Source organism: Sinohyriopsis cumingii, chromosome 2 (assembly GCF_028554795.1).
Source record: "Sinohyriopsis cumingii isolate HCF-2022 chromosome 2, ASM2855479v2, whole genome shotgun sequence".
Classification (NCBI taxonomy): Eukaryota; Metazoa; Mollusca; class Bivalvia; order Unionida; family Unionidae; genus Sinohyriopsis; species Sinohyriopsis cumingii.
Window position 1 is genome coordinate 50099604 of NC_142962.1, and position 12558 is coordinate 50112161.

Here is a 12558-nt window from a genome sequence, read left to right on the forward strand (position 1 = left end):
ATGTACCCACATTGGCTGAGCCAGAGACTCGAATCCACACAGACAGAGGTGACATGGCAGTGATCCGTAATGGTGAGCACTTTAGACCACTCGGGTGGCCCCCAATTCAAATGAATTCGAGCCTTTACCCCACACTTAACTAAATTTACTATTAAGCAAAATATGTTTCCTGATAACTTCAGCTTCAGCATGCAAGCTGAGTGAGTTTCATGCCCTTTCCTTTGACCTGAACGATCTTCAGTTCAGATTGGATGGTTCGGTGGTCCTCTTTACACAACCAGGTTTTGTAGCCAAAAAAATAGGTTATTGTCTGTCATAATGAGATTGGGTAAGTATTCTCGGAGAAACAAAATTTACTTAAAAATTTGCTCTCAGTATAGTAATCAGTAGAACAAACAATATATACCCTGATCTGCTGACAAATTATGCCGTGGCTGATGAGGGTTTATGTTCGACTTGACTTAAAGGGGGGTATAAATGGTATGTGATTGATCATATTATTGTAGATCATTATCTTGTGTCTTCTCTTTGCCCATACAGTTTTACCATCTTAATGCTTTAATGAACTGGAATATTATTATTTATGTTATGTTATAATATCTTTTTATAATTTCATGTATCTATTAAAGGGGCATTTTGATAGATCATTGGCTAAACTATGGTAAAAATAGTATACCAAGGTGAAGAGTACCGTCATTCTAGCTCATAATCTAGATGTGGAAAAAGTTCAGTTTATTTTTTGTTTTAACATGTTTAAGACAAAATATGCAAAATAACACTAATAACATTAATTGGAATCTTAATGTTGCTTGAGAATAAAATAGTGTGTTTACATACACTAAACTCATTAAATCAGTCAGTCCAGAATAACTTGATCAGAACACTGTACCTCTAAAATATGCATGGCTGTGACACCAAGATAATTTGAATATTAAATAAAGCATAATCAACTGGTGCAAGCTGAATGAATTAAACAGTAACAACAAGTATATTGTTTAAAAGAATGCATGCATTTTTTGAATTAAACAACAACAACAAGGCTAGCTTAGTTATTAAAAGAAATTTCATGCAATGTTTGAATTAAACAACAAGTATAGTTATTAAAAGAAATTTCATGCAGTGTTTGAATTAAACAACAAGTATAGTTATTAAAAGAAATTTCATGCAGTGTTTGAATTAAACAACAAGTATAGTTATTAAAAGAAACTTCATGCAATGTTTGAATTAAACAACAAGTATAGTTATTAAAAGAAACATGATGCAATGTTTGAATTAAACAACAAGTATAGTTATTAAAAGAAATTTCATGCAATGTTTGAATTAAACAACAACAAGTATAGTTATTAAAGGAAACATCATGCAATGTTTGAATTAAACAACAAGTATAGTTATTAAAAGAAATTTCATGCAGTGTTTGAATTAAACAACAAGTATAGTTATTAAAAGAAATTTCATGCAGTGTTTGAATTAAACAATAAATATAGTTATTAAAAGAAATTTCATGCAATGTTTGAATTAAACAACAAGTATAGTTATTAAAAGAAATTTCATGCAATGTTTGAATTAAACAACAACAGGTATAGTTATTAAAAGAAACTTCATGCAATGTTTGAATTAAACAAGTATAGTTAATTAAAGAAATTTCATGCAATGTTTGAATTAAACAAGTATAGTTATTAAAAGAAACTTCATGCAGTGTTTGAATTAAACAACAAGTATAGTTATTAAAAGAAACTTCATGCAATGTTTGAATTAAACAACAACAACAAGGCTAGCTTAGTATTTAAAAGAAACTTAATGCAATGTTTGAATTAAACAACAAGTATAGTTATTAAAAGAAACTTCATGCAATGTTTGAATTAAACAACAAGTATAGTTATTAAAAGAAACTACATGCAATGTTTGAATTAAACAACAACAAGTATAAAGAAACTTCATGCAGTGTTTGAATTAAACAACAAGTATAGTTATTAAAAGAAACTTCATGCAATGTTTGAATTAAACAACAAGTGTAGTTATTAAAAGAAACTTCATGCAATGTTTGAATTAAACAACAATGACAAGGCTAGCTTCGTATTTAAAAGAAACTTCATGCAATGTTTGAATTAAACAACAAGTATAGTTATTAAAAGAAACTTCATGCAGTGTTTGAATTAAACAACAAGTGTAGTTATTAAAAGAAATTTCATGCAGTGTTTGAATTAAGCAACAAGTATAGTTATTAAAAGAAATTTCATGCAGTGTTTGAATTAAACAAGTATAGTTATTAAAAGAAACTTCATGCAATGTTTGAATTAAACAACAACAAGTATAGTTATTAAAAGAAACTTCATGCAATGTTTGAATTAAACAACAAGTATAGTTATTAAAAGAAACTTCATGCAATGTTTGAATTAAACAAGTATAGTTATTAAAAGAAACTTCATGCAATGTTTGAATTGAACAACAATATAGTTATTAAAAGAAATTTCATGCAGTGTTTGAATTAAGCAAGTATAGTTATTAAAAGAAACTTCATGCAATGTTTGAATTGAACAACAAGTATAGTTATTAAAAGAAACTTCATGCAGTGTTTGAATTAAAAAACAAGTATAGTTATTAAAAGAAACTTCATGCAATGTTTGAATTAAACAAGTATAGTTATTAAAAGAAACTTCATGCAATGTTTGAATTGAACAACAATATAGTTATTAAAAGAAATTTCATGCAGTGTTTGAATTAAACAACAAGAATAGTTATTAAAAGAAATTTCATGCAGTGTTTGAATTAAGCAAGTATAGTTATTAAAAGAAACTTCATTCATTGTTTGAATTGAACAACAAGTATAGTTATTAAAAGAAACTTCATGCAGTGTTTGAATTAAACAACAAGTATAGTTATTAAAAGAAACTTCATGCAGTGTTTGAATTAAACAAGTATAGTTATTAAAAGAAACTTCATGCAATGTTTGAATTGAACAACAATATAGTTATTAAAAGAAACTCCATGCAATGTTTGAATTAAACAACAAGTATAGTTATTAAAAGAAATTTCATGCAGTGTTTGAATTAAACAACAAGTATAGTTATTAAAAGAAATTTCATGCAGTGTTTGAATTAAGCAAGTATAGTTATTAAAAGAAACTTCATGCAATGTTTGAATTAAACAACAAGTATAGTTATTAAAAGAAACTTCATGCAATGTTTGAATTAAACAAGTATAGTTATTAAAAGAAACTTCATGCAGTGTTTGAATTGAACAACAATATAGTTATTAAAAGAAACTTCATGCAATGTTTGAATTAACAAGTATAGTTATTAAAAGAAATTTCATGCATTGTTTGAATTAAACAACAAGTATAGTTATTAAAAGAAATTTCATGCAATGTTTGAATTAAACAACAAGTATAGTTGTTAAAAGAAACTTCATGCAATGTTTGAATTGAACAACAAGTATAGGTATTAAAAGAAATTTCATGCATTGTTTGAATTAAACAACAACAAGTATAGTTATTAAAAGAAACTTCATGCAATGTTTGAATTAAACAACAACAAGTATAGTTATTAAAAGAAATTTCATGCAATGTTTGAATTAAACAACAAGTATAGTTATTAAAAGAAACTTCATGCAATGTTTGAATTAAACAACACGTATAGTTATTAAAAGAAACTTCATGCAGTGTTTGAATTAAACAAGTATAGTTATTAAAAGAAACTTCATGCAATGTTTGAATTAAACAACAAGTATAGTTATTAAAAGAAATTTCATGCAGTGTTTGAATTAAGCAACAAGTATAGTTATTAAAAGAAATTTCATGCAGTGTTTGAATTAAACAAGTATAGTTATTAAAAGAAACTTCATGCAATGTTTGAATTAAACAACAACAAGTATAGTTATTAAAAGAAACTTCATGCAATGTTTGAATTAAACAACAAGTATAGTTATTAAAAGAAACTTCATGCAATGTTTGAATTAAACAAGTATAGTTATTAAAAGAAACTTCATGCAATGTTTGAATTGAACAACAATATAGTTATTAAAAGAAATTTCATGCAGTGTTTGAATTAAACAACAAGTATAGTTAATAAAAGAAATTTCATGCAGTGTTTGAATTAAGCAAGTATAGTTATTAAAAGAAACTTCATGCAATGTTTGAATTGAACAACAAGTATAGTTATTAAAAGAAACTTCATGCAGTGTTTGAATTAAACAACAAGTATAGTTATTAAAAGAAACTTCATGCAATGTTTGAATTAAACAAGTATAGTTATTAAAAGAAACTTCATGCAATGTTTGAATTAAACAACAATATAGTTATTAAAAGAAATTTCATGCAGTGTTTGAATTAAACAACAAGTATAGTTATTAAAAGAAATTTCATGCAGTGTTTGAATTAAGCAAGTATAGTTATTAAAAGAAACTTCATGCAATGTTTGAATTGAACAACAAGTATAGTTATTAAAAGAAACTTCATGCAGTGTTTGAATTAAACAACAAGTATAGTTATTAAAAGAAACTTCATGCAATCTTTGAATTAAACAAGTATAGTTATTAAAAGAAACTTCATGCAATGTTTGAATTGAACAACAATATAGTTATTAAAAGAAACTCCATGCAATGTTTGAATTAAACAACAAGTATAGTTATTAAAAGAAATTTCATGCAGTGTTTGAATTAAACAACAAGTATAGTTATTAAAAGAAATTTCATGCAATGTTTGAATTAAACAACAAGTATAGTTATTAAAAGAAACTTCATGCAATGTTTGAATTAAACAAGTATAGTTATTAAAAGAAACTTCATGCAGTGTTTGAATTGAACAACAATATAGTTATTAAAAGAAACTTCATGCAATGTTTGAATTAACAAGTATAGTTATTAAAAGAAATTTCATGCGTTGTTTGAATTAAACAACAAGTATAGTTATTAAAAGAAATTTCATGCAATGTTTGAATTAAACAACAAGTATAGTTGTTAAAAGAAACTTCATGCAATGTTTGAATTGAACAACAAGTATAGGTATTAAAAGAAATTTCATGCATTGTTTGAATTAAACAACAACAAGTATAGTTATTAAAAGAAACTTCATGCAATGTTTGAATTAAACAACAACAAGTATAGTTATTAAAAGAAATTTCATGCAATGTTTGAATTAAACAACAAGTATAGTTATTAAAAGAAACTTCATGCAATGTTTGAATTAAACAACACGTATAGTTATTAAAAGAAACTTCATGCAGTGTTTGAATTAAACAAGTATAGTTATTAAAAGAAACTTCATGCAATGTTTGAATTAAACAACAAGTATAGTTATTAAAGGAAATTTCATGCATTGTTTGAATTAAACAGCAACAAGTATAGTTATTAAAAAAAAAGTGAATGCATTATTTGAATTAAACAATAACAAGTATAGTTTTTAAAAGAAACTGAATGCATTATTTGAATTTAACAACAAGTATAGTTATTAAAAGAAACTGGAAACTGAATGCATTATTTGAATTAAACAATAACAAGTATAGTTATTAAAAGAAACTTCATATATTGTTTGAATTAAACAACAACTAGTATAGTTATTAAAAGAAACTAAATGCATTATTTGAATTAAACAATAACAAATATAGTTTTGAAAAGAAACAATGCATTGTTTGAATTAAACAACAAGTATAGTTATTAAAAGAAATGTCATGCATTATTTGAATTAAACAACAAGTATAGTTATTAAAAGAAACTTCATGCATTGTTTGAATTAAACAATAACAAGTATAGTTATTTAAAGAAACTGAATGCATTGTTTGAATTAAACAAGTATAGTTATTAAAAGAAATTTCACGCATTATTTGAATTAAACAGTAACAAGTATAGGTTTTAAAAGAAACTGAATGCATTGTTTGAATTAAACAACAACAAGTATAGTTATTTAAAGAAACTGAATGCATTGTTTGAATTAAACAATAACAAGTATAGTTTTTAAAAGAAACTGAATGCATTGTTTGAATTAAACAATAACAAGTATAGTTTTTTTTAAAAAGAAACTGAATGCATTGCTTGAATTAAACAATAACAAGTATAGTTATGAAAAGATTCTGAATGCATTGTTTGAATTAAACAATAACAAGTGTAGTTATTAAAAGAAACTACATGCATTGTTTGAATTTAACAAGTATAATTATTAAAATAAACTTCATGTATTGTTTGAATTAACAATAACAAGTATGGTTATTAAAAGAAACTGCATGCGTTGTTTGAATTAAACAATAACAAGTATAGTTTTTAAAGGAAACTGCATGCATTTCTTGAATTAAACAATAACAACAAGTATAGTTTTAAAAAAGGAATGGCCTGCATCAGCTAAGTTTGGTTCATTATTATCCACAACCAGATTGTATAGACTTAAGAATGATCAATAAAGCCTTGTCAAGCAAAGCTCCTGTATGAGCTTGAAGTAATCTTTGTCAGATGGCACTGTTTAAAGTAATTGTTGATATTGACTTGTTACAATGCCTCTAGAAATAGGTTACTTGAAGTATTTAATTTGCTTTTAAATTTACAGTACGTTCCTGAGTTTATACTAGATATTTAGTCTAGAAATAAAACATGCAGATGTTAATGAAATTTGTTATATATGCGCAATATCCTATGGTGAGGTGATAAGTACATGTACCCATTGGGTGGAGGACAAGGTAACAAAAGGTAAGGGCAGTCACTATATTGAATCATTCACTCACTTTACAGCCCTGAGTTTCCAACTTTAATCACTGGTTCCATTATATTAATAGCTTAATGACCTTCTATTTGACATAATTGGTTATCTCCAGTATTTTCACTCACCTCCATATTTAGGGCCACATGATGTCCCTGGGATTTGTCTTTGACTCCCTTGTGGGAAACCTTGACTCACAATTCAGTGAAAATCGATTGGATATGTCTTGCTTTTGTGTCTTTTGACAGGATTTTCAGGACATAAATCCTAGAAGAAAACCTGGCCACTACTTTGGCTCACTAGACTGTGTATTAAGTGGCTAAAATTTATTGTATGTTGATATGAAAAAATCAAACCTAAACTAGCATTTATTTTCAATGTTGATATTCTATTTTAGGTTCCAGAAGGAGTAGCAGTGGGTGATGTTGGCCGGGAAGCCATTAGGATCAAAGCTTTCACATTTGATTTTTCTTTCTGGTCGGTTGACAAGAATGACGCTGCCCGTTACCACTCTCAGGAATATGTAAGATTTTGAATCCATTTTAAGAATGTGAAAAAGTGTGTGTGTGTGTGTGTTTGTGGTTATGATTGAGTGCACGTGTGTTTGTTGTTACGTGTTTGTGTGTGTGTGTGTGTGTGTGTGTGTGTGCACACTAATAAGATCTATTAGCCTAATGCAGCACATGGTTACAGATAGATGATAAGAAATGATTTTGAAATCTCCAGATCATGAAATTATTACACACAGTTTTATCTTTTCAGTCGAACTCAGATTGCTCCCATAGAAATAGCCCTTGTTGGGATTAGGAACGTAGCAAAGGTCTAATGTGCCATTTTGCCTGTCATTGTGGTAGCAGCAGTGGCTAAGTAGCTTGCATTTTATGCTCATGACCAAAAATGGTTTGAATCCTACCATCAGATAGACCTGAATCAGATAACATGATGTGTCTTGGACAGTACCTTTATTCCAATTACCTAGGTACTAAATAACCTATTTGTGTTGTGCTCCCTTAGAATACCAAACTAAACATGAAATTCGTATTGAATTATGTTATATTAACTTATCAATCAGATCAGCAAACTCTCGTATTTGCTATTTTAAATATAATGGCTTGAATCTTATGCATCGACTTGCATTGGCATTGGGATAAATGGAAGTTTTGATACAAGAGAGTAAACTCTATATCCATCACCTATTCTTTGCAGACGATCTAATACAATATGTATTTGTCTCAATTACAAAAAGTCATCAAATTTTAGTGTTTACCACTCGATGATAAAAGGAATGTTGATCCCAGTCTCTCGAATTTAATAGTAATTGATTTACGTTTTGTAAAAGCAGATTCCAAATATTATAGCATATGCATGGATGTTTCTGCTGTATTATATTTTATTACATAATGTTCAGTTTTATTATTATCATGTGTTGAACACTGTTGGGCTTAATACTTTACAATGCCAAATGGCAGTGTTTTTGAATAATGCAAAGTCCTTAATGTTTGGAATGTTTTGTGCTAAACAAAATCTCATATTCGTACTCATTGTATGTGAAATTAGATGAATCTTGTTGAATAACACACTGACATTCACAGCAAGCACCTTGTGGTCCATAGTGTTGTCAAATAAACACTTGTGTAGGATTCTCTACAGCAGAGCTGTATTGTGAAGTATTGTATCTGCTTGCTTATAAGTTGAGTGCAAACAATGTAGACCCTGATCTCTCATCACATAATGCACCAGCAGATCAGACTCTGTGTTGGCTGTTCTAGTGATTACTCTTAACAAAACTGCATTGATCTAGATCTGGTGTTACATTATGCAATGGCATATCTGGGTCTGTGCAGTTGGACCTGGCTTATAGGCAAGTAAAGATGCTACACGTATTGTTTACAGTAAATGTGAAAACATGGTCAAATTATACCCTCTGGAATGATCAGCTCATTAAGTAGTGATACATACATACATACATACATACTTTCAGCATGTTTTTTATGTTTTCTAATTTCATGGTGTTTGTTTTTTGTAATCATATTATATATGTTGTTTTATGTTATAGGTGTTGTCTAATGTTGTAAAGCACTTAGAGCTTCTAAAGATTAGGCGTTATACAAAGTCCTCATTTTTATTATTATTATTTTACATGTATGCATACATACATACATACATACATACATACATAGACACACACACACACACACACACACGCACACACATGCATACATTAATACACATAAATGCATGCATTGTAACAAGTTAACCAGGTGGGATTTCGGAATTACAACAGAAAACTTTTGATGGTGATACAAATACAATGTTTAATGATGAATGACCTGAATGAGAAAAGAATTATGATTAATACCTGCATATAATATCCATAATCTGCATGAACTAAATAATGAAAATACAAATAAATGACCCTACACAGGACAAGGGGTGAATGATTCACAATGATTTCACAATGAAAGAATGATGTGTTTTACTCAAATAGTAAAAACTAGTATTTTACTCATATAGTAAAAATGTATTCACTCAAATAGTGAAAATGATGAAAACAAAGGGACAGATGTACAAAATATCTTTACAGTCCCAACAACACACTGGGTATTACAAACCCCAAAGATTCACCCATGGCTGAAAGATTACATGTATGGAGTTACACACACTGTCACCAGCACACTTGGCTACCAGTCACACTGGTCAGTCAAGCAGTCAGTATTCCAGGTTGGTCAGTCAAGCAATCAGCACCCACCAGTCTTGGTCAGCAATGCCCGATCACTTGCTACTCAACCAGCAATGCTGTTTACTCAGCTCTACAGCTGCTGTGGTTCAGCTTCACAGCTGCTATGGTCAGCTTCTATGGTTAGCTCTGCAGCTGGTACCACGTTGACTCTGATCACTCCGATCACTCTAGTCAGCTATACAGCTGTGACTCCAATCACTCTGGTCAGCTAAAAATACATCTAACACCATGTTCTATGCATGACATGTGATATAAGATAAAATGTAATGACATTATACACGGTAAACTACACAGATTACATTATTGGCACAATAATTACAAAACAATGCACAGGTTCAGAAGTGAACCTAACCGTGCCTGACAAGAATCCTATGGTACTAAATGTTTCTTAAAAATGCAACTTTATATACAGTAGTCCCCCTCTTGAACGGCCTCCCTGACCACCGGCCATCCGCTCCTTACGGCCAGAATCCATTGGCACCGACGAGTTTGTGTTCAAAAGTACCCCTCGCGAAAGGCCACCCGGCTAATGTGACCAGCGGCCAGCATATTAGTGCAAAATCATAAAATTTACCCCTCACAAGTGGCCGCATTTTATTTGAATATGTATCCAGAACCAGTATTGTATTCATAACGTGTGTTAAGTAATCCGATTTCTGTTTCCCGATGTCAGGTTTTCGTTACTGAAAAAAGTGTTGAGTAAAGTACATTTACCACTAAGGTTAATATTATATCATTTACGCCTCACGAGAAGCCAAATTTATTCCATAAAAACCGAGAAAGACTCAAATTTTAATCCATACAAAAGGGTACGTACATGTAATCCAATTAGCCTTACTGCTGTGTTATCATAAGATGTCCGATTTAGTCACTCTGATAATTGTTAAGAATACAATTATCGAACAGTAGTAACAGCTGAGAAGTGGCAGTATTGATGTACAATACCCAAGTCAGCAGGAAAATGGTTTAATAGCCTTTATGGCTTCCCTTAGTAAGATGTTGAGCTTGTTCGCTTTGGTAATCAGTGGCTATTACTACTGACAATAATTGTCAAAATTACGAATCCTAGCGGCCGCGAGGTCAGATCTGCGTGATGTTAATGGTACATATCGAAGCCGTTTTGGCTTCTCTCACCTAGTTTCAAGAAATGTATAAAAACAATAGGGTACCAGACTGTGACTAATGAATCACGTGACAAGATCACTTCCTTTAAAAACACACGGCAGTTTGTTTAGATGCATACAAAATTGTTTTATCAGTATTGTAGTTGGCAACATGAATAACTTACTGCAAAAAGATCAACATGTCATTGAGGAAAATAAAAATTCTCAGTTTAGAGGAGAACGTGAAAGTAATTCAACTGATGGGGGGGGGGGTTCGTCGAGGATCCTTGCAGAAAACTAACATCGGGAAGACTCAGATAAACAATATCGTGAAAGATAATGAAACAATTCTGCAGAAGTGGAAAGGTGAAATGGACGGAGAAAGAAAAATTGTTTGAGCCAGGAGACGTTTGTATCCTGATTTGAAAGACAAGAAAAAGCAAAAAATTTGTCTGTTGAACTGGGATATGACGACTTTACCGCAAGTAATGGATGGTTGCACAGATTTCAAGTGCGACACAATATCAAGTGTTCTGTCATTAGCGGCGAATCAGCTGATGTTAATAATGAAGTTGTCAAAGATTGGAACAAAAGACTAAACGATATATGCAGGGGATATGACAACAAGGATATTTTTAATGTGATGAGACTGGTTTGTTTTTTTAGACTGTTATCAACAAAGTGACGTGATGTGAACTGTAACATAATTATAAAGACAGTTTTAAAACTGTATCAGTGGTTATTCATAGCATTCTTTTGCAAATGATGACAAAGTTTGTTTTACATTTGTTTCACATCATGCATGTGATTTTTTTAATTAAAATATTAAATATTTAAAATTAAATGTACTTGTGACTTTTTTCATATGTATTTACTATTCGCATTTGTCATCCCCCTCTAGAAAGGCCACCCGCATTATAAGGCCACTTCCCTGCTGCATTAGGGGTGGCCTTATAAGAAGGGGACTACTGTATCGCCAATATAAATCTCTTGCTAAGTCACAAACAAGAATAGAAATATTTGCATGATGCTATGTAAGCCGAAGCTACATAGAAAATATACAAAATTAAGGTGGTAGTACAATAGTTATAACTTATACACAAGAAATTAATAACTCACATACCTCAACAGCTGAAGATTTGCAAGTCCTTAAGTAGACCGTTCACTGACAAGATGTTCTGTAATGTAAAGATTTTGACCTTCTGTGAGATATTTATACACAGACAATGCGGCAATACATCGTCTGTGCGCAGAAATTATTCGGTTCTTCCCATCTAAAGCACTTTGCACGTGCGGCATTAGATGAACCGAACTCACTGTTTCAGAATCTTTATAGAATATACATAAATCAACCTTTGGTATTGTTGTACACAAAAAAACGAAACCTGAGTACATGTATTTAATAAATAAAAGGATTTATACAATTCCCTGGCATGCATGCATACATATATACATACATACATACATGCATACATACATACATGCATGCATGCATGCTTGCACGCAGACAGACAGACAGACATGCATGAACATTATACATAAATATCTGCATGTATGTATAGGGTTTAACAGCACATAACCACAACAATGGTCATAGAATGCCATCATTAAATCATGATAAGTTACTCTAAATGTAATGATTTAATAGGAAACTGACCTTTAAGTCTGGTGTTGAAATGTATGTAAGGTGTATACTATATTTTTAATGTATTGATTAAAGCCAGAAGATTTTTTTGCAAACTTATATGTGTGAAGATGTCAGAACAATGAATTTGTCATTAATCATGCATACAGCAACTGTCCCAATTACATATATTAGCTAAAACTTTTTTCTCAGAAGAAAGCCCCCTGACCTGTATTTCCGTATGATTTATAAAACATGAAAATACCTTACAATTTTTTTTGTGCTATATGACAGATTGTCACAAGGTTGTATTTTTGTATACATGCAGGATTTTTTTTATACCAGAAGCAGCCAGTACAATACAAGGGATAAAAAAAATACATAGCATTGTAAGTGGAGCAGTTTTTCTGTT

General features: G+C 30.3%; 1 protein-coding gene across 1 annotated transcript in view; it reads left to right on the plus strand.

The window, feature by feature from the left end:
* LOC149804815 (kinesin-like protein KIF16B) overlaps positions 1 to 12558 on the plus strand; it is a 145346-nt gene that overhangs the window by 21723 nt on the left and 111065 nt on the right. The window contains exon 3 of the mRNA XM_089944906.1: positions 7077 to 7202. Within this exon, the coding sequence (XP_089801032.1) occupies positions 7077 to 7202 (126 nt within the window). The remainder of the gene's footprint in view (positions 1 to 7076; positions 7203 to 12558) is intronic.